Source organism: Ceratosolen solmsi, unplaced genomic scaffold (genome assembly GCF_000503995.2).
Source record: "Ceratosolen solmsi marchali unplaced genomic scaffold, CerSol_1.0 scaffold6, whole genome shotgun sequence".
Taxonomy (NCBI): domain Eukaryota; kingdom Metazoa; phylum Arthropoda; class Insecta; order Hymenoptera; family Agaonidae; genus Ceratosolen; species Ceratosolen solmsi.
Genome location: NW_011948414.1, coordinates 12,528,960 through 12,553,133, shown reverse-complemented (window position 1 = coordinate 12,553,133; position 24,174 = coordinate 12,528,960). Strand labels below are relative to the sequence as shown.

At 21.3% G+C, this 24,174-nt stretch overlaps 3 protein-coding genes across 3 annotated transcripts; 1 reads left to right on the top strand and 2 right to left on the bottom strand.

Annotated features, from left to right (window-relative positions):
- Positions 1 to 4,041: 4,041 nt before the first annotated feature.
- Prx2 (Peroxiredoxin 2) lies at positions 4,042 to 6,614 on the bottom strand. The gene is made up of 4 exons (XM_011507041.1): positions 6,434 to 6,614; positions 5,614 to 5,759; positions 4,954 to 5,262; positions 4,042 to 4,317 (listed from the first exon to the last, which is right to left on the bottom strand). Exons 2-4 carry the CDS (start codon positions 5,745 to 5,747, stop codon positions 4,173 to 4,175), a joined length of 588 nt encoding a protein of 195 aa, XP_011505343.1. The 5' UTR covers positions 5,748 to 5,759; positions 6,434 to 6,614; the 3' UTR covers positions 4,042 to 4,172.
- A 2,240-nt stretch (positions 6,615 to 8,854) lies between these two features.
- Smu1 (Smu1 spliceosomal factor) lies at positions 8,855 to 11,952 on the bottom strand. The gene is made up of 8 exons (XM_011507040.1): positions 11,861 to 11,952; positions 11,414 to 11,480; positions 11,186 to 11,329; positions 10,987 to 11,101; positions 10,222 to 10,864; positions 10,012 to 10,113; positions 9,164 to 9,500; positions 8,855 to 9,059 (listed from the first exon to the last, which is right to left on the bottom strand). The coding sequence occupies exons 1-8, from the start codon at positions 11,884 to 11,886 to the stop codon at positions 8,961 to 8,963; spliced, it is 1,533 nt and encodes a 510-aa protein (XP_011505342.1). The 5' UTR covers positions 11,887 to 11,952; the 3' UTR covers positions 8,855 to 8,960.
- Positions 11,953 to 16,350: 4,398 nt separating this feature from the next.
- On the top strand, positions 16,351 to 22,803 carry LOC105368121 (DDB1- and CUL4-associated factor 5). Its single transcript, XM_011507039.1, has 8 exons — positions 16,351 to 16,882; positions 18,341 to 18,521; positions 18,923 to 19,198; positions 19,319 to 19,545; positions 19,620 to 19,837; positions 19,922 to 20,186; positions 20,828 to 21,336; positions 21,966 to 22,803. The coding sequence occupies exons 1-8, from the start codon at positions 16,525 to 16,527 to the stop codon at positions 22,596 to 22,598; spliced, it is 2,667 nt and encodes an 888-aa protein (XP_011505341.1). The 5' UTR covers positions 16,351 to 16,524; the 3' UTR covers positions 22,599 to 22,803.
- Positions 22,804 to 24,174: the final 1,371 nt, after the last annotated feature.

Sequence of the window (24,174 nt, the reverse complement as noted above, 5' to 3'; positions counted from 1 at the left end):
TATATGTGCTCGTTTTAAATTTTATTTATAATAGAAACAAAAACTTAATAAGACAACTAAAATTAATATTAATTAAGAATTTAATAATTACTGGATAAATCTAATTATAATTAAAAACAATGAATATAATATAAAGTAAAGTTAAAATATAAACGAGAAAAATTACAGTACAGTACATTCATACAGTGAAAGTTTTAGCGCGTTCTTGTATTTTAAGTTATTAATGATAAATAAATCCCACATTAAAATAACAAATTACACAGATAATGAGTTAAAAAATAATTCTAGAAATATGAATTAGCAGTGACAGTCTATAAATTTCAATGGATATAATAATTAGAAGAGTTTAACAGTAATATATAAAATATGGTCACAAAAAAAAGGTAATCAAAATTAATAAATAAAAGAAGAAAATGTTTCATTATTGTTTTAGCAATAAAGTATAGTAAAAATATAGGTTTAAATCGATTCATTGTTTTATATAATTGTTCATAAATGCAAAAATTAAAATGAGCAATAAGAAACTAAAAAATATGTATCTACTAACTAATCATGTTCAATGAATTAACCCACCATACATTACATCATTTTTAAAATAAATTTAACGCTTATCCATAACTAACTAATAGACTTTGTATATTGATATTTAAATGAAAATTTGCCAAAAATTACCGTTTTTAATATATTTTACTTTTGATTAACCAAATAAAATTTTTGTTTTTTTTTTCATTTCAGTCTTATTAATATATTTAAAATTTTTGCAGTCATAAAAATTAGAGTAATTTTTTAATAACTATAACTATAAATAAATCATTTGAAATCTAGCTGATTTTACTCATTTCAATAAGAGTAAAAAAAATATTATTTAATACTAACAAATATTCGTAAAATCGTAAAATAATATTATTATTGAAAATGTCTAAATCTTCTTAATGAAATTATATTAAGGCCAGGCTAATTATCATTTAATAATTTCAGTGTAACTGATAACATTTATGTTTCAACGATTGATCTTTGATAAAGTTTTTTTATTCCAAATGAATTGAAATATGTATAAAACAAAAATATTAAAATATTTTTTGTGTACCAATTACTGCACTATGAGTAATTAATAGTTAATAAATTAATTAATAATTAATAACTTGGTTAAATTTTTTCATCTGATAAATCGAGTGATAACACATATAATATTTGGTTTCATTCTTGTATATTTATAAATATATATTTATTAATAGTTGTTTCATGAATTTTTTTCAATTTAAATTTTTTAAATCTATTATTATGAATAATTTCATTTAAATTTAAATACATAGAATTATTTGTATCTACTTTATATTTGTCTATTCATATTCATATTCGTGGCAAGCATTCTTCAATCATAATTCTTGAAATAATGATTTGATTATTATATTATTAATACTATGTCTAAAAGTTAAATTATTTATTATTTTTAAATACATAAATAATGTTGACGAATTTTAATATATTATCTCCATATTTATTTTATATGTATGTACCCTCTGTTTTTGTGTGCATTTTTAAACATTTCAATATAAAATTTTGTATTTTATATATATATATATATATATATATATATATATATTATTGTGATTGTATTTCATTGATTTAAAAATTCAATGTACTAGTAACTATATTTCCTAACTTTTATTTTGTTTCAAAATTTTATTATTAACAATAGAGAAATAAAACAAAATTAAAACTTGTATCTTACAAATAATTACAATATTTATTAATTAAAATATTACTTCATTACAATTATATACGTGACTATGTAGTTTTATATGCCAATATTTTGATATTAACGTTTTTATACCTATAAATTCAAAATATTGTATATATAATACTTTTTATCCAAAAATAAATATTATTTCATAATGAAAAATAATCTTTAATATAGATTTCATTAAAAATAAAAGAACAAATATTATTTAGTATATTTCAATATTATTTCTAAACAATTAAGAATATTTACTTAATTGTTCTTACACGCATTAATTTAAGTTATAATTAAAAAAAAACATATTTAAATAAATTATTGTTAATAATAATAATTGGACATTAATCTATGATAATCTCATTAGATTTATTCTATATATGTACATATAACATTATTTATATTTTCATTCATAAGCTAATGATTTATTGAATGAATCATTTAAAAACACGTATTCTTTCAAATAATTAAAAATAATATTAACATAAAAATATTATCTATATCAATATTTTAAATAAATTGAAATTAATTATTTTCAAAATTCAAATAAAAATAAGGCCAATTCTAAGAACAATTGGTACAAATGCTTTTTACTAAATGCTATCTGTGATAAAATAAACTTTTTATATAAATTACTACTATTTCACTTAATATATTTTTTTACATTTTTCATAATTAAAATTTGTTGATAAAATTATTACAAAAAATTACATGACTTCAATTATATCTAATTATTAAATTTTCATGATTTATTACAATGAAAATAAGATATATTAGTAATTTATTATGATATTGCTTTAAAATCAAATATTTTTAAATCACATGTTAACATAATATTATTGTTCGTTCTTTTCCTACTTTTGCTTAAAATATATTGCAAACTTCATGAAAATTTAACCTTATAATGATAATAAAAATAAAATTTAAACAATTTTAATATTGGATTTTATAACTATTCCAATTAAAATCACTTATTTGAAATAAGGCTATTACAGTGTATATGGATATTAATGAAAATCTGGCGTAAAATAATTTAACTTTATGTTCAATTTTTGTTAAAAAATAATATTATGATAATATAAATCTACACAATTGCAAACGTAAAGAACACGCGTAATTTTGATCACGTCCTGCTTGCGAATTGAATCTACACATTGAAGGTGATGATAAGAAAGGAGTCATGTGAATATATTTGACTTGCCTCACTCAATACGGTGCTTCAAGCCCCAAGTCCTTTATTCATATAAGTATAAATTCAAATAAGTACTTACGTGCTTGATTTTTATATATTTTGAAGTAAATGATCCATCTAATTTAGAAAAACATGCTCATACATTCCACCGCTTGTACAAATTCAGTGTACGTACATTTGTAAATAGATTTACATGTGACTTATAGATTCAAGTATAAAACTTACAAAATATGACACATTAAAGTCAATGCTGAAAATCAAAAAATAATTTAACCTTTATCATATAATGAATGGATTTACTGATTTATAATAAACAGCACAATTACATTGACCAAATTCATGGTAGAAACGACATTACATCGTCTTAACATTGTAGTACGTTCAGTACATTGAAAAACTCTTGGAATGATAACAAAAGGTATTGGTCCTCATTATCGTTACGTTTAGAAATGCAAAATATCTAAACACCAACTACAATATATTGTGGTATCGAATATTATGAATAAAATTTAGAATTAAAGATGTTAAAAATTACATTATAAAAACCGAATTTATTTTAACAATTTATGAAAGAAACAATTCAGGGGCATTTTATTAATTTTTTAATCAATACATGAAATGAATTAAAAATTCTAGAAATTATCAATTTATATGTATCTGCATATTCATGCACAATACATAAAGGAACAGTAAAGTTATACAATATTTTTAAATGTTACTTGAACCCCAAAATAATGTTAATAATCAAATAGTACTTACAATTATAAAAATGTAAAATGCTCATAATTACGTTTTTAATGCTAACTTTAAATTGTTCATATGTGTAAAAATCATTTCTTTTTCATATTATTTTCAATTATAATTGAAAAATTTAATTTGAATTGTATAATAAATAAATAAATTTAGCATTATATTATTTGTGCTGTAACTAAATCTGAACTGTCTTATTTCTAACTGTAAATCTGAAACTACAATTATTTTCATTCGTCTTAAACCTTGAGTACTGAAAATTAATTAAGAAGAGGTTATTCTGAATCAGAAAAATTAAAAAAATTGCATTTAAAAAAAGTTAAAATAAAAAATACAAATTAAGTAATAAAAATGAGTAACATCATAAATTGTAAAAAAATATTTATTAAAAGTGCATAAGAACAAAAGCAGATTTTACTTTAAAGGATTTCTTTAAAATATTTTTTCTGCATATGACAAAATAACTTTAATGCAGTATAATATTGTGTATTCAGTTTATGAATCCTTAAAGTAATCTTTTGAACCAATTGGATCAGGTTTCATTGTTTTCTTTCCCGGTTTCCAGCCAGCTGGGCAAACTTCACCATGTTCATCAGTAAATTTGAATGCTTGTATTAATCTTAGAGTTTCATCAACATCTCTAAAAAATTATTAAGAATTAACATTATAAAATATAATTTCTTTTGAAATAATTTAAAGCAAATAACTTTTCTGTAAAATAATGTTATAAGAATTGATGAAAACATTTTTAAAAAATTATAAAGAAAAAAATTAAAAAACATAATAGAATAAAATTAACATATTAATTAACATTTGTACCGCTCTGAGATGAGTTAAAAATGTTATCAAAATTAATTTCATAAAAAAAAATTTTTTAAATGAACAAAAAAATCTTTATTCCAGATTGATTTGAACTACCCACATATCTCTTTAGACCATAATATTGGTAGCTGTATAAAAAATTAATAAAAAAAAATGAACAGTTAAATGTTTTCGAACACTTCTAATATTTACATTTTCATTAGTAAAAACAGGGAAATAAAATTTTATTTGAATAATTTATGAATGAACATTTCATGTGAATAACTTGTTTTTCAGATTTTTAATTAATTATATTGAAATGATTTTAATATTTATGTTCAAGGATCAATAAATTTCATTTACGTCATTTATTCAACATTAACTTGTAAAAATATAAATATGTATATTCAATTTGGATATGTAAAATTAAAGTGTAACATTTGATAAATAATATAAGTAAATTAAAGCCATATACCTCCCTACAGGAAGATCATTTATTGTTACTTGACGCAGGTTTTGTTTATCATCGATAATAAAAAGACCACGGAAAGGGATACCACTATCCTCATCAAGAACTCCATAATCGCGGGCAATTTTTCCACTTTTATCAGCAAGAAGAGGAATATTCATTTCACCTAAACCACCTTGTTTACGAGGTGTATTAATCCATGCTAAATGGCTATAATGGGAGTCAGTAGATGCAGCAATTATTTGTACTCCAAGAGCTTGAAATTCTTTAATACGGTCTGAAAAAGCAATGATCTCTGTTGGACAGACAAATGTGCTAAAACAAATAAATATTGTTTATTTTTTTATTTTATATAGTAAAAAATAATAGATATATATATATATATATATATATGTATACATATTTTATACATATACAAGGACAATAAAATAAATAATTTTAATTACTCTATAAATTTAAAAATTTTAAATATATAAATTGTTTATTTATTTTCTTAAAATTTATATTATAATACAATTATATAATCATTAAAAATTATATTTCTATTGTTGTATATACATATATTATAATAAATGTGTATTAATGCTTTGGTATAACTTTTGTATAACTAAGAAACTATAATTTTTTAACATTTTAAAACATATAATAAAAGTATAATAAACTTACAAATCAAGAGGATAGAAGAAAATGACAACATATTTGCCTTTATAATCAGAAAGTGAAATTTCTTTAAATTGGCCATTAATAACAGCAGTTCCTTTGAATGCTGGTGCTGGCTTCTGCAATGCTGGAACTGGCATTTTTATTTATTTCTGAAATAATTTAAAAATATAGTATATACTACAATATAAGAATATATGAATTATGGTAATAATAAATATATATTTAAAATATTTAATTATTTTTATTTACATGTAAATATTGTTTTAAAACATTAATACTGTTAAATTATAAATTTACGTAAGATTTTTTTAGGATTAAAAATTTTAATTTTCATACTACTAAATTTATACTAAATAATAAATTTCTATATATGAAATTTCAAAAACATAACAAATTTTTTTTTTATACAAAAATTAATTAAAAATTTAACAAACAAAAAATATATAGTAGTTAAGTGATAAGCTTTAAAAACAAAGATACATGACCATTATCAATTCATAGAATAATCTAGAATCGTATAGTTTTGCAATCGAATTACCGTTTCGAACATTAAAATGACGTCATCCAATATTATGAAATAATATAGAAATTATGTTAATTACAAAAAAAGCTACTTTTACAATAGACAATTTTACATATACAAAATATATATGATTTTATCTTCTTTAATGAAACTAAAAACGTATTAAATTATAAAAGATCGGTCAAATTTGGCTACGTCTTAACAATGAATATATCCCAAGAGTTTCTTTAAGTATCTTTTTTAAGATTATAGAGTGTAGAAATTACAATATAAGAAATTTAAATTAATTATTATACTTACAAAATGTAAAATCTTTATAAAGCTAATGTCTAACTTTTATAACTTGTTCACGTGAATTACGTCTTAAAGTTACAATACTAGTCGTTGAACCCACTCTACAATCCGTACTTCGAACTGTATCCACACTACAAAATTGATGAAAATCAGAAAGAGAAAGGAGTAAATGTTCGCAATATCCTACCGGTGTTCCTACACAATTGATTCTTTTATACACATATAAGTTCTTTTTACTTTTGTATTATGACCAATTAATTTGAAGCAATACTGCGCGAATTCTAAGTGTTTAAAATAAACTGAAATTAGTATAACATTTAATATCATTTCATACATGCCTTGCTCAATTAAGATAAATAAAAATAAGATATTTTATTTTATAAATTTAAAAAATTTTATTGTAATATTAACTTTTTATTTTGGATGAAAACAATTTTATTTAGTTATTATTATAATTATTAAATATTTAATAGTTTTGTAAAGTAAAATTTTTCAGATTAAGAATCTTAATTAATAGATTAATATTTTTCAATAAATCCCAATACTTTTCAGTATTAAAATTAAGTATCTAATTTTTTTAATATTTTGATCTTTTCAAGCTCTGCACGTTCAATCTTATCTTATAAAATAATTTTGTGCAAATTATTGTTTGTTCAATTTTAGAAATGAAAGTAATATGATATAATAAGTTAAATAATATTAAAATATCTATTATTTTTTCTAAGTTTGTGTAATTGTTTACTTTTAAAATAATCTTATACCACACGTTTCATATTGTATAAGCATACCATTTTTGAAGTTATATAAATTATTTTATTTGCAAAATCATAAAGCATTTATTCTTAATATTCATAATTAAATTACATTTGTTTATGTACTTTTGTATGCACTTAAAAAATCATAATTTAGAGACATAAATTCACAATATTACAATTTATATAAAAAAATTTTTTATTATACATTAAAATTAAATAGCTTTATATAAAACAAAACTAATATAATTTTTAATCTGCATAGATTTATTTTAAGTGTGCAGATGCTTTTATACTTTCTCATATTGAACGTAATTTTTATTTAAAATTCTAGTTTTAAGTATCATATGCAAATTAAAGTACTTTATAACTATTGTATAAAATACAATTTTAATTAATTAAATGTTAGACCTCCTAAAATTTTAAGCTCTGAAAAAAATATTATTTATCACGAATAGTTTATTGCGTATTTTTTTTTAATCAAATTTATAAAAAAAAAACTTTTAATTGTCATATACCAGTAATAGAAAAATAATATTTCTTACAAAATTTTTTCATTATTGCCTTGTAATATGAAATATTCTACTTAAAATTTATAAGAATCGAAATATTAATATGTAAGTAAAATATATTAAAAAAATAATATGTAAACAAAAATTAAAATAATAATTTTTTTAGATATGATTAGATTAGATTTAGATTAGATATGATTTAAAACAATTCGAATTCAATATAAAAGAAAAATTTGGAACTTTGTTAAGTTCATTGTTATATAAATAATAATATAAGTCAATAAATATCTATTCTATTATAATATAATCTGTGTTAATAAATTTATATACGTTTTTATATTATATTTATATACTTTTCAAATATATAAATAAAATATAAATTACTCTATAAAGTTTTAATAATTTAATAATTTAATAATTAATTTAAATTTAATAATTAAGTATATGAGTAAAAGAACATCTGTCTAACTGAAAATGTAAGAAGTAAAATATTTAAATAGTTTGCCAATCATGTTATCTTTCTTCTGAACAATCTTAATATTATCATTATTAACATTAAAATTAGTCATTCTTTTATTTCATAAGCTTGTGCTCTTACAATTTCCATTAGATTTGAGATATTACAGTATTAATAAATATTGACACATTTAATTTTTAACAATTATAAAATATTTATAATTTTTGAATATTTAAAAAGTAATGGCAGATTTTTAGTACAGACATTGGTCATATGCATTTATAATTGAAACTATAAATTCTGTACAATTGTTTTTACAATAAATTCTTTAAAATAATTGTAACATTAAACTGTATTCTTCAACTGAATTGTATTTCAATAAAACTGTAATTATTTCTGAATTTCTAACATGGCTAAATAAAAGTAAATAAATTATAAATTTAGCATTTTTGTATTTTATTTTATATTTTATATATTATATTTTAACATATTTAAAAAATAACAGTTTAAATATAAATTTATAGTAATTTTAATCATACATGATCTTGCTAATCTGAATAAAATTCATAAATAACTACTAGTTTCAATTGCTTATTAAAATTATAATTATTAGATTTGATGGTATACAATTATGAGCAAGGTTGTATTGCACGAAGAGTATTGACTGAAGATAAATAATTTGTTAAATAATTATTTCTCATTTTTTGTCTTATAAATTATTTATTATTCTTATAATAATCATAATAAAACCTAATAGTCTATAATTCCATTTGGTATAAAATACCTTAAATTAAAAGTTAAGTCTTTCTAAATTAAGGCTTCCAAAGTTTTACAAGACCATCTTCGCTATATGAGCATAATAAATTTTGATGAGGATGATGTGCGAGTCCAATAACATCTTTTTCATGAATCTGAAAATAAATTGAAAATTTATATAGAAATAGATATTTTAATAATCTGAAATTTAATAATAACAATAAATATTTTGTATAAAAATAAATATTAATATTTTTACATTTAACGTTCTTTCTAGTTTTCCAGATGTTGTAGAGAAACAATAAAGTACAAAATCTTCACCAACACAATAAATATATTCTCCTTTGGGAGACACAACTGCACAAACAAAATCACCACCTTCTCGTTTACCACTTGAAAAAGATCTAACTATTTGTCCTTGCATATTCATTATAACAACACTATTAGAGCGATTACAAACTACAAAGTGTTCAGGATTTTTTGGTAATGCATGTATACTATTTACAGTTAGATCTGCAGCTCCTAATGATTTGTATGTTCCAGTGCATTCTGTAGTCTTTAAACTCCAAACTTTCACTGTTCCATCCGAAGATGCACTGAAATAAAATTGCAAATAATTTGTTGTAGAAACAATTGATATTAACCATCACATTTTGAAAAATTAAATTACACGTAATATAGTACAGATTCGATACTACAATATTTTTAAATAATGGTCATATAGAAACTGTGATTAGGTTAGTCATTAAATATATATCCATATTAATTGTAACCTGAACAAAATACTGACATAAAAGTGAAAATAAAACATAGAATACAAAAATATAGTATAGCTAAAGTGCTGTATTAAATCTTTATATAGTGTAACTAAATTCAAATTATAATTTCATTTACAGTAAACTATATAATTATAATTATATTTAACAATTACATTAATTATTAAAATTTCGTTCATTTATTTACATTTTATCAGTATTTCATCACTATTCAGAATTAACCAATTTTTAAATCTGTACTTAAAAAAATTCAATATCACCTAATTAATACTAACTTTTTTGAAAATGAAAAATTATATTGCTATATATCCATAAATTAGATTAAACAAACCTAATAATATTATGAGAATCAGAAGAAAATATAACTTCATTAACATATGAAGAATGTCCTCTAAATTCCTTTAATGTTTTTCCAGATTTTAATCCATGAATTCTGAAAATATTATCGATTAAAAATTTTGAAAATAAATATTCCTAAATTCTTTTAAAGTTATTTATTACAAATAACTATAAAAATATTATATAAACAATTAATATTCACCTAATTGTAGCATCAAAAGATGCTGAAAGTACTTGTCCATTGTCTCTACTAAATTGTAAACAAGTAACACCTTTCATATGGGCTTTTTCAAATTTTCTTAAACACTGACCATTTTGCACTTTCCAAATTTTTATTTTTCCATCTTGTGCACCACCAGCTAACATTTCACTGTCACGACTAAAAGCCATTGATAAAACAGCTTGTTCCATCATCATAAAATTATCTTGGGCTTGGTACTTCAAATCTTTTCTAATTTTACCTGTAGTAAAATTCCACACTTCAATGAAACCATCAACAGATCCTGTGACTAAATATTGACCATCTGGAGAAAAACGGGCACACTCAACATGTGATTTTGTTCCAAATTTGATTTGTTTTGATAATTGTGTCGGATATTTTTCATCCTCTTGATCACGAACAGCAGCTTTACCTCGAAACAAATCAATAGTTGTACCAGGTGGTAAAAGTCCTTGATGTTGCTGCCACTTTAAAGCTTGTCCTAATAATGCTAGTAATCTACTAGATGGTACTACTGAAACTTCTCCTGATAAAGATGTTGCTATATATGCTCTTCTTTTCTCTTTTGTACTTCCATCTGGATATGCTTCTCTAGGATCAAAATATGAACGGGCAAGAAGATTTTCTGCAAAACAAACATTCAGATTTATTGAATGTTATGATAAACTTTTTAAATTTATCATTTACATTTAAAAGACTATTTATTGATTATAAAAATATTTTAATAATTTTAAATATTATGAATACCTAAGTGAATATATCTTTCGGGTTCTTGTTGTTTCATCATTACCATTGGTTCAGTCTGTCTTAATAAACTTCTAGCAGCTCCAAGTTCTCTTAATTCAATTAATTCCAAGACTACCTTTGTAATAAATAAAAAATAAATGTTTAATAATTAATTAGTTTTATTAAGAAATAACTAATATAATATACTTATTCTTTATACCTGTTCATACAAATCAATTAATTTTTTATCTGGCAATTTAAGAGATTGAATGGCTTTAAGTACTGTATCCCAGTGTCCATTATTTATATCAGCTACAAATCCATCTACACTATCAACTGTATTTAAAGAAACACCTGTTTCTTCCTAAAATTTAATTACTTATTTAAACAAATATTTTTATTTAAAATCATTTAAAAATTTTTATCTAAAATTCAAAAAACGTATTACCTGTAATGTTTGCAATGTTTTAACAAGATTTGATTCCTTTAAGTATTGTTGAATTAGACGAATAACACTGTAATCAAACCATTATATCTTAATATTTCATAAATAATATTTATTATTAATGTTTAAGCATTTAAAAAAGAACATTAGGATAAATAAAAGTAAATATAATTTATTTTTTATATAATAAATAATGCTTTTTAAATAATTCTAATTATAATCTAAAGAACATTATGTTAGATAAATTACTGGATTTTTTAAAATAATAATTAATAAATAAATGTAAATTAATAATATTATAAAAAAAAATTAATTTAAATACACCGAAATTATCACTAAATAAAAATTGTAATTCAGAATAGATTATAATACAATATTCATTAATTATTATATTATAAATTAACCATGATATTAAGTATTAATATTATAAAAAAATTATAAGATAATTACTCTGCAGATTCTATTTCAATAGACATAATTTAAAAATAATTATTATAATATTGAAGATAATGTCATACACATTGAAATTGAATCTAGATGAATTAGATTTTACACCAGAGAGATAATTAATAGGGAGTTTGTTGACATAATATTCAAATAAAGAATTCTGCGAACCTAGCGGAAATTATATAAACTAATTTGACCGAATGCAAGTGAAACAAGAAAGGTAGATAATTTTTTATTAATAATACATAGTCTTATAATTTTTTATTAATAATAAATAAGAATACGTCAATAGTGTCATGTTTATTCTCGAAATATTTTTAATTATATCAAATTGTTTACGATAAAATATTGCAATGAAAATTTAGTTGAATTTATACATAGAAATAGGTGAATAAACGAATAAATATTTTTAAATTATTATAGTTTCAATATCATTTTAATGTGTCTAAAATGTTTCTTAAAAATATCAATTGAAATATAAAACTAAACGTAATTTTTTTATAAAAATTTTATTGAAAATGAATAATTTGAAATTCAATATTGCCTATAAATAAACAAAATATTTTTTTGTAACAGTGATACGATATAAAGTAAGTTATAATAGGATTTTAGAATATTTTCTTTATCATAAATATAATATTTTAAGTTTCTTAAACAAATTATAGAATTTAAAAGTATATAATAATTTTTATTTATAAAATAAATTTTAATTTCTATTTGCTTTTGCATAATTTATTTATTATAAAATCTAAAATAAAATTATTTCTATAACATAGATTAAATTAGAAAAAATAAATAATTAATTTTATATTATTTATGTAAATGTTTTGAAATTTAATACATGTTAATATAAATAGTTATTTTTTGTATTATTTTGCAACTGTAATAATTATTAATAAGTATGAAGGTATTTTAGAAGCAAACTATTATATTACTCTATAATAATCATTTAACAGAATTATAATTATGCAATAAAAATTATTCAATACTTATGAAAATAATAATTATTTAAATTTAGAAATAGTTAAAATTTATATAAGATTAAAGAGAATCAAATATTTTCAAAGTTAAAGGTGTAAAGCATTTGCTATGAATATGAAAACAAATATTAATTACTATAAATGCATAGATTGTTTTACAATTAGTTTTTTATTTTTAAATTATAAGATAGAATGGGCTTTTGTTGTAAAAGAAAACTTTCAAATGCTAAATTTTAAAATATATTAGATAAACAATAATTAATTAATAGTGCACATACAAATTTAATAAATTTGAAATTTCTAAAAAATTAATTCCATCTATAATAATACATGACCAAATAAAAATGTTTAATAGTTTGAATTGTACTAAAATCTTTAAAATACTCTTTAATTTCGACAAAGTTTAATAGTGCATTCTTAATAGGATTTTTATTATCTTAGAATATTAATCACTTGCTTAATAATTAATAGTAGATACTTGTCTCTTATAAAAAATTACGAAAAAAAAGAAAATTGAAATACTTGTACATATTTTAAATTATCTCTATATATTTTTCATAGTACCTACTGTACATACTCCGTAATATGCACAGCACAGTTGTGCAAGTTTTGGCATCAGGTATTAATATCGTTAACAAGACCATTTTTAATGATATTCTAATAGTCTTGAAATTCTGAAGGTTCTATTTGGTTTATTTTTTGCAGTTCATCATAAAAATAATAATGCATATTATTTAAATTTTGTTAATTCCTTAGTAGCTATAACTTTTATTTTTCAATTATTCTATATATCTGAATTTAATACAGAAATAATTAAAAATCTTATAAATAAGAAGTATATTAAATAATATAATTATTTTGTTATTTTAAACAATAGAACTTGAACATTTGTTATATATTTATTCATATTGATAGATAAAATTGTGAATGTTATCCTGATCGTTTTTCAGAAATTGACGTTTTAAAGTTATGGATTACAAAGATAGAAATAAATTAACATTTTCTGTTGTCATATACATTGATTTGAGTAAAAGAAAGCTATTACGAATCATTTATCATTTTTTACGATATCACCCAGAAAAATAAGATATTTTCTTGTTACATATATCTATATCTTAGAATTTTTATCTAGCTAATGTGAGAAAATAATATTTCAAGAATATAAGGTAATTAATTTGGAATTATGCAACTTAACGATCTGTCCTAACACTAGAATAATACGCATAGAAGAAAGCTTTCCGATCTTCCTTTGTCACAAATGCAGTCCCAGTAGCTCTTACTAATATTTCATAATAATTAGTGAAGTTATAAATAAGCGATACGACTTTTCTTTCGTATCATTAGTAACGAAATAAATAGTAAGTGAAATGTTTTTATTTGTAACTGAAATCGATCTTGCTATACAGTGGCTACGAAACGATTGAGCTACTTTTTTGCTCCAATAATAATTTGAAAAATCCGTTTGAATCATCTGGAAATTAATTTTTGAGTTATATTAAGCTGATAAATGTCGATTTGAACTCATTTGAAGCTGTAATTAATTTTAATTATAAGTAATGGTACAAATTATATGTGGTGTTCTATCATCGCAAACTCAATCATGATGATAAAATAATAACTGTTAATGGAAAAATTAATATTAAATTAAAATACTAGCTTTTAAAATAGATTTAAAGTATTAAAGTATTAAACACATCAAATATTTAACATAGTATTAAAAATAGAATACTAAATACTAAATAGTTTATACTATACTGTTTCTATAATACAAGGGTATTTGAAAAATAATGAGGAGAAAATACCGGATATAAAGCAATACAATATCAGCCAATCACAACGCTCCAAACTTAATCTCAATTTAGAAGGTTGTAACTTGTAAATTTTGATTTATTTTTTTATTATTACTCGAATATGTAATTGTTAGAAGTTTTATAATTAGAATATAAAAACTTAATTCGAGGCAATTCATAATACATAAATATTGAATAGAATAATTGTATATAACAATATTATATTATTGTATATAGATATTATTATAATAGATATATAATTGTTCTATAAATATTTCTTTAGGTTTCTTAATTCTTTTAGTGAAAATCTAATTTTTAAGTCACAATGTCTCATAGATATATAATATGGATTATATATAAATACATTTATATATAAATTAGATTTATAGATAAATTCTAGTCATAATATTACATATCTTACTATATTCCGTAATATATTTTATATTTTTTATATTGTATAAAAATAATAATTAATTCCATAGGAATTATATAATACACATTATACATTTATATAATAACAATTTAAAACAATAAATTTCATTTAAACTTTAAAAGCATAAATTCATTTTAATTTATATGAATTTTTATGAAGTTATATGAATTTTGAAAATTGTTCAATATATATTAATTAGATTGTAATAATTAATAGAAATAAGTTACTAAGTAAAAATGGATATCAACTATGGCATAATGACAAGAAATATGCAAATTTAATGCTTTCCTTTTCCACTTGGAGTCGCTTCTATCTTCTCTATATAATCTTATGGACGCGCTGTAATGTATGACATTAAATTCAATTTTAGTTACTTGTATTTTGTTGTGATATATGACTTTTAAATCTAAATAATGCTATATTTTAAATAAAATAAAATAATAAACTTATTATTCGCGATAAAATCATTACTAAAAATAACATATATTGTATGTATCTTAATGTTAACTATAGTAAAGCACATTTTTATTTTTTTTATAAGGATTCGTAAATTATAAATAAAGCTTAATGAATCTAAATAAATTCAGGGTATATCGTGAGACAATATTATAAATTTGTCTATAATATATAATCATATTTAAGACTACATATAGTATTTAATTACATATCAAGTCATTTCATTATGATAAAATAATAAAAATTCATAGAAATAAAATTAAAAAAACCATTGTTCGATATTGTGGTGTGTACATAGGTGTTTTCCCAATACTATATACGGATACAGTCTGAATAGACTTCTGTAGAAAATTTATTAATTTTATTAAGAAATAATTTAACGTTCTATATATATGCATATATATATATACATAATATTCGATTGCCAAATATAAAAAATATAATTTCTTTAAAATTTATTAATAGTGCATAAACAATAGAGCATCGGTAGAAGGTAGTACTCGATAAAAACTTAAATTTTTAATCAAGTTCAAAATTCAAATTATTATAAGGCATCAATTCAGTACAAACTACGCATACTACGATAATCAGCTGATCCCAATAGAAGCAGGCAGTTCAACCCCATTTCCATTTTCTTTTTCTTTACAGCTTCTGAAAGAAAACGCTATATTTTAATTATTATTGAAATACTATTTTATTTCACTAGTTACTAAAATAAATAAGTGTAGATTACAAAAAACAGGCAAAAAGAAAGGAAAAAAGAAATAAAAAAATACAGTGTAAAGTGTCGTAATATAAATTTTAAAAAGAAATTTTGTTTAAATAAAAAAAGAAAGGAGAAAAAATAATAGTCATGTAAAAAATAGTAATAATGGAGAATCAAAAATAAAAAAATTTCAGAGGAAATGAAGAGAGAGTTCGAGAAAAAAGGTTTGCTGTAAAAAAAGACAACTCTAGCCTCTCTGATGTATACACATGACAAATAAAAGAGCGAGTTTTTAATGTTAAATGGGAGACAGGAGTATTAGGAAGGAAGTAGCGACGATTTTGACGGCAGGTCGCTGGCGATCGTGCTGCCGTCGTTGTGGTAGAAAAAAAAGGAAACTGGATAATCATCAGGACGATCATCACCAAAGTGACAGTAAGGCAGAAAGTAGGATGTCCAGATCTAGCTTTAATAACCATCTCTGCAATCCACTAGGGTACATTTTGAATAGACAGATTAATGACAGGATTAATTATTGCAAAGACCTTGTAGATACCAGGTTCTCTAGTGCACAAAATTTATTTAGAAAAGATCTTTATTCACATTATGGATGCATTAATGCTATCGAGTTTTCCAAAGAGGGAGATTTACTTGTTTCTGGTAAGTTTATATTTATAAATTTATGTACTAAGATCCATAATTAAAATTCTAGAATTTTTGTGAACAAATTGTTATTATAAATTATGTAATAGCAAATGATATTTTAATTCAAAATTATAATGTTATATTTCAGATTAATTGATTTTTATTTTTTTATATCTATATGCAGTGTTAGTTTGGTGAATAATTTGTATATATTCTTTATTTCAATATAGTTTAATAAAATATTATAAATAATACTATTAATAAATTTAATATTTACAAAATTGTATCAATTTAAAATATTTAATGATAGATAAATTAATATAATAGCATTTCATGGTGTGTCTTAGACTATTAATTTTATACTGTATAAGAAATGAATTAATTTTTATGATTTTATCAATAAAAATTTTAATAAATCAAGGAAAAATCATTTTTAAGTCATCTTCACTCTAAAATTTCATTTAATATTATAATAAAATAAATTTTATTTAAGATTTTTGATATGTTAAACTATTTTGTAATATTTTATTTTTTTAATTTTATTCATTATTTAGATTTAAGTTTTAATTCATGATTTGTCAATAAACTTAGATTCCTTGAATAAATGTTATAAATTGATTTAGGTAATTATAAATTGAAACTGTACCATTATTTTAAATAAAAGTTATAATTTTATTAAATATCAATGTTTATAAAGATATAATATTATTCTTTTTGAGTTATAAATATTAAATTGGATAATCATCATATGTAAATACACATATACATATGCACATACATAATTATATGTATTTTGTATATGTATTTTTAATTATTTTTGATAAATTAATAGATTTTTTAAATAACCAAATGATAGATGTCAAATATATTTAATTAAAAAATCAACTTAAAAATGTATAAACATATATCTTTAATATTTAAGGCTTTAACAAGAATTAGAATTATTATTTATAGTATAGACTATTTTTGATTGATTAAATAAAATTACAGGTGATCTTGTGCATTAATGCAAATTAAATGAATATTGAAGTAAAGAAATATTTAATATAGATATTTCTTTCATTTCTTGCTTCAGTTGCTAGATTTTTATAAAAATTAATATGTATGTTTTTGCATAAATTGTCAAATTAGTAATTATAACCATAACTAATTATTATGTTATCTAATCATATCTAGTAGAAAATAAAATATTAAATATAGAATAATGACTCATGCTAACAATGGTTTAAAATATTACCAAATATAATAGTATAATGTCTAGCCCAAATATTATAAATATTTTTAATTTATGTAACATAAAAACTTATTGATACATATAAAGATGATTTCTTATTATTATTTAAATATTAACAAAAGTGAGTCGAAATTAATTGTATTAAAAACACTGTATCAACTAATTATAAACTTAAAACTAATATATTTCGTGTTTTTTTTTTTAATATTATATAAATATATATATTTATATATTCATAGGTGGAGATGATAAAAGGGTTCTTTTATGGAATGTAGAAAAAGCTATTCAAGAACATGGGAAACCTGTAGTAATGAAGGCTCAACATATGAGCAATATATTTTGCCTTGGCTATAATAGTAGCAAATCCAGAATATTTTCTGCAGGAAACGATGATCAAGTTATTGTTCATGATTTACAAACGTAAGTAAATATTTTTAAGTACATATTAAATGATTGTTTCGCAACAATGTAAAATGCAAATTTTTTATAAAGCTATAAATTTAATTTTGTTTATAATTAACATACATTTAAGTTACATTTATATATTATGTTCAAACAATAAATAACTTATTACATATTTATAATTCACAAATATTTTCATTTCATAAATTTCATCTATTTTGTATTTTATTTATATAATGTTATATATATTGTATTTTTTAATATAATATAAAAATATTAAATATATAAATATTAAATATTATATATAATATATATATTAATTCTTAATTAATTTAAAGTTATTAAAATTAAAGAAATTACAATCATATTTAAATTTATCTAATTTTATTTTATTTTGAAATTAAATTTATTATTTATAGAACTGACGTTTTAAACTTCTTTCGACATGAGAAACCAGTGTATGGTTTATCAGTTCATCCATATAATGACAATATATTTTCAAGCGCTTGTGATGATGGAAGAGTTCTTATTTATGATATTAGAGGGTCTGCTAGTTCTGCTGAATCTTTTTTTTGTTTGGCTCAACATAAAAATTCTTTCCACTCTGTAATGTTCAATCCTGCTGATCCAGTAATGTTAGTCACTGCTAATGCAAAAGAAGGAGTTAGTATGTGGGATATACGAAAACCACTAAAGTAAGAAAATAATTGTATTTTAATTGTATAAAGAATTTTTTAATTGTTCACTAAAAGGTATAGATATAATAAACATTAATAAATTTTATAATTTATATATTTACAATACATTAAATTTAGGCCAGTTTTGAGATATGGATCAGAAGGACCAGCACAAAGTTGCATGAATGTTAGATTTAATGAAGCAGGTACAATATTACTTGCTCTTCGAAGAAGATTACCTCCTGTTTTATATGCTGTGAACTCTGCAACGCATTTATGTCAATTTGATCATCCTGGATACTATAATAGTTGTACAATGAAATCGTGCTGTTTTGCTGGAAATAATGATGAATATATATTATCAGGTATGTAATTTATTTAAAACTAATAACTTGGTGAAATCTTTTTTGATAATTGAAATTAAATATTTTTAATATAGGTTCAGATGACTTTAATTTATATATGTGGAAAATACCTACAGATGATAGCATTAAGTGGATAGACTCAGCACACATGATTTTGCGTGGTCACAGATCAATTGTTAATCAAGTTCGTTACAATCCAGCCAGTTATGTCCTTGCATCATCAGGAGTTGAGAAGATTATAAAGTTATGGTCACCATTCCCTCTTAGTCGTAAATGTTTAGGAGGTCTGAAGGTAAGAGTTTGTAAAGAATAAAATTATTTCATTCTATTTATAAATATTTATGAATTTATATATATACATACACATGTCTTTTAGAGAGATGATGACAAAGAGGAAAAACAACGTAGAGTATATACACATGATGAATATATTGGTTTAGTTTTAAGAAGTGGACAATTTATGACTCATGACTATAGTCATCAATCAACTGATGAAGATCAACGAATGATGGCATTTTTTGATTCTCTTGTTCAAAGAGAAATTGAAAGTTGGAGTTCAGAAGATGTGCCAACTCCACAAAGTCCAAGTGATCCTGAAAATAATAATGCTACGGATCGTAATAATGCATCAGATTCAGAAGGTAAGTACTTTTAATTACGAACACTTTTTCAACATTTATATAAATTAAGACAATTACAAATATAATTAAAATTAGTAATTAATTAAAAATAAATTTGTCTTTTAATTTATTTTTAAAATTTCAAAAATTATTTAATGATAAAATTAGAAAAAGGTAAATGCCTTCTTTAAATCACATTTAAATTATGTATATTTATTTTAAAATATATTATATAATATATTATATAAATATATTTTTTTAGATATATAATATATTCAAATACTATATTAGATAAGGATATAATTGTATATGAATTTACTATTAATTTTTGTAAAAATATATATTTATTTAAATAATCTTTAGATTCTGTTAAAACGAGTAATTGAATAACCAGTTATATATATATATATATATATTATATTTTAATTATTTCGTAGACAAGTTTTAATTAATCAATTAATATAATTTTATTTAGGACCAAAATTTGTTGAAATGATAAAGAATCTATGGTTAGGATAATGATATCCATTTAAATTTTATTTATTATATTTAATCATATTTTTTACTCAACATTTATAATAGCTATTTATATATTATTTTTTATTTCTAATAGATTATTTATATTTATTAAATTCATAACCATTATTATTTTATTTTTTTAGACTCAACGGCATCAGAAAATCAACTAATGCGTCGCTTTATTGCATCAACATTTAATTCACTTGCTTCTTCTACTGCACCTGAACGACCACTTGAGTCGCCTAATCGTATAACTCGACTTATTGCAAATCGACGTGAAAAACTCATGCGTCTTGCTGCTCTTGAGGCTGGCTCGCAATTTAAGAATAGTATTGCAGGTGCATCATTATCGACAACGACGACTACGTCGACGACTATTTCTGTAACAAATACCACTACAAGGTCGACTCCAGCAGTGGTAACAACATTAACACAAGATGCTGAATTTAGCTTGTTAAATGAAAATAATAACTTGACACATAATAATAAAAGCAAAAAAAGCAAGATTATGCTAAATTCGAAAACCATAAAAAGAAAATACAATAGTCGGTTATTGGCTACCAGAAATCGTGCACGAAGAAAACTTTCCAATATCAAAGCAGATAGTGATTCTGAACCGGATGATCAATCACATGAGCTTATAAATACTTACGTAAGTATCATTGTTTGAATTTAGTAGTACTAAAATTTAATGTTATGATTTATTTAGATAATACAAAACTATTAATGTGGATTTGTTTTTAAATAATTTTATTTTATTTTGAAATCATATTAAATAATATCCCAGTATAAATTGATTGAAAATAATGTTTATATAATATTATTTTAAAATAAAAAAATATTTATTTTAAAAGTTAAAAAACTGAATAAACAATGCTATTATAATTTTATTAAAACTTTATGAAGTAAATATTTTTAGTATTGCAAAACTCAAGTAATAAATTATAAATAAAATATCAACGATAGAAATTAAGTATCGTTAAATAAATTTGTAATGGCAATATAAATTCTGTCAGTCGTGTTTATCATATATTTATTATATATAAAAAAGTTTATTGCATATAAAAAAATAGTTATAAGCTAAATCATTGCTTTTTCGGAAGTGCAATTTGTTTTTTACTATGTAATTATTTATTTCAAATATAATAGTTATATGAACATTTAATTTAATATTTAATTTGATAAAAATATATAAAATTATATGATCTATTATTAAAGCTTTGATTTATGAACATAAGAAAACTTATAAGCAATATTAAAAAGTATTTTCTCAAATCATAGCAACCACTCGATGCAACACAACCAAGTACAAGCAGTGGTGTGATTTCGGCTTGTTGTTCTCATTTCGTAGCTACACCGACAATCGCGGAATCACGAAAGAGACATCCTAGTAGTAGTAGTTCGGAAGATAATGAAATTACAATTATTAGTAATCATACAAATAAAAAACGAAATGTAAAAACGGACTCTGACAACTCAACAAAGGAACTTCAAAAAAGAAAGACATCACGTAGCAAGAACAAAAGTTCAATGGGATTGGCTTCATACGTACATCGTGATAGTCGTAATAAGAGTAAATGTCAGATGCGAAATGAAGGAATCGATGATCGTAATGAAAACGTCGCAAAGGAAGTAACGATTTTGCATAATAATATCGATAATGGAGAGACGCTAGTGACACCAACAAAGGATTCTAAACACTCAATTACTTCCGACAGTGGTATTACATCTGGTGTCTCGACAACAGAAAAGAATAATGTCTTGATGACAGGAGATAGAGCGGAAAGTTCAGATCGTGAAAGAACAATTAAGAATCTTGAGTGGTTTAAAAAGAAAGTGGATATAGCAAGGCGTGGCTATCGCAAACGAGTAATGCTACCGTTACCTAGCAGTAGTGAGTCCTCCGATAATTGAATTATATAATAAATACAAATATATCAAGAGGGCGAAAGTTGAAAGAGTGAGTGAGAGAGAAATCAAAGAGATTATTGCGCGTATATATACTGAATCTGTGATCCTTTAAGCTATATATATTTTTATATAATATGTGAAATATGAAATGTGTGTGTAACTATTTCTAGTAAACTTTATTATCATAAGTCCCCCTATTTTGTTTTTCAATTTAATTCTATACAGATATTAAAAATCTAGAACTTTTAAATTACTCTGAATTTTTAAGTGAATTAATAATTTTACAAATAAAGTTTTTGTGCACTGATTAATATCAATTTATGATTTACAATTATTTTAACTTGAATGTATATTGATTTTTAGTTTTGAATAATTATATAATTGATTTTTTTTTAATTTAAACAGTCTTTATATATATTAATTAAAAGAATAATTAATTTTATTCAGAAAAATTACAAAAAATTATAAAGATAATTAGATTTGTATTAAAATTATATGCATTAAACAAATGTTTTATTCAAATTTTTAAAAATTTTTTTATATTTTGAATAAATTCAAAATATATGAATTGGAAATTCAGATAATAATAAATTTCTTAAGACTATATTTTTATTTTAAAACATTTACCAGCATTTTTAAATAATAGTGATAATGATTTCAATGTATGAAATTTAATAATAAATGAAAGCAAATTGGGGAGGGTAGCATGGAGTCTCTATGTTATTAACAAATATATATATATATATATATATATATATATATTAATGGATGAATAACTTAATAAAATTTTATTAAATAATAATGTATATTAATAATTTGTCAATTTATATATGACAGAGAAAAAAGAACAAGTGAATTCTGATATGTTTACAATAAAATTAAAATTATTATGCATAATTGACAAATTTATTTGCAATAAATATATAGCTTAAAGTAATCCCATTTATTTATTTACTAATTTTATTAAATTTATTAACAATTAAATTTTTTTTTTAATTGAAGAAAGAAATATAGAATATTTTGTCATTTATCATTTTTAAATTAAATAATAATAACTGTTGATCAAATTGATACAATGAATTTCTTATAAAGTAATTTTTTACTTTCGAACAATATTTTTAATTATTGCTCCTACAATATTTTTTCTTCATTTTAATACGATTTAAGTAATTTGATTTGATAATTTCAATATATTTATAATATATAATGAATGTTTCAATATTCTTAAATATTCTGAAACATTTTAAAATTATTAAATTTAAAAATTAATTTGAAATTTATTTATAATAGATTATTGTTACATGTAATGTATAATATTAATGTAACATTAAATTTTAAACAAACTTTATATATAATTATCAAAGTAAAACAGGATACAATGGAAATTTTTATTCAAAATTTTACGATAAATTTCTAAAGTAAAAAATTGAAATATTCATAATTGTATAAATTTTTGTTTGAATAAAATGCACTATATGAAATTGGAATTATGTGCAAACAGCAACAGTAATTGATTATTTCTTTTTAAATAACTCTTAATCATTTTTAACCTATGTAATACATTTGCAATAAGGCTATT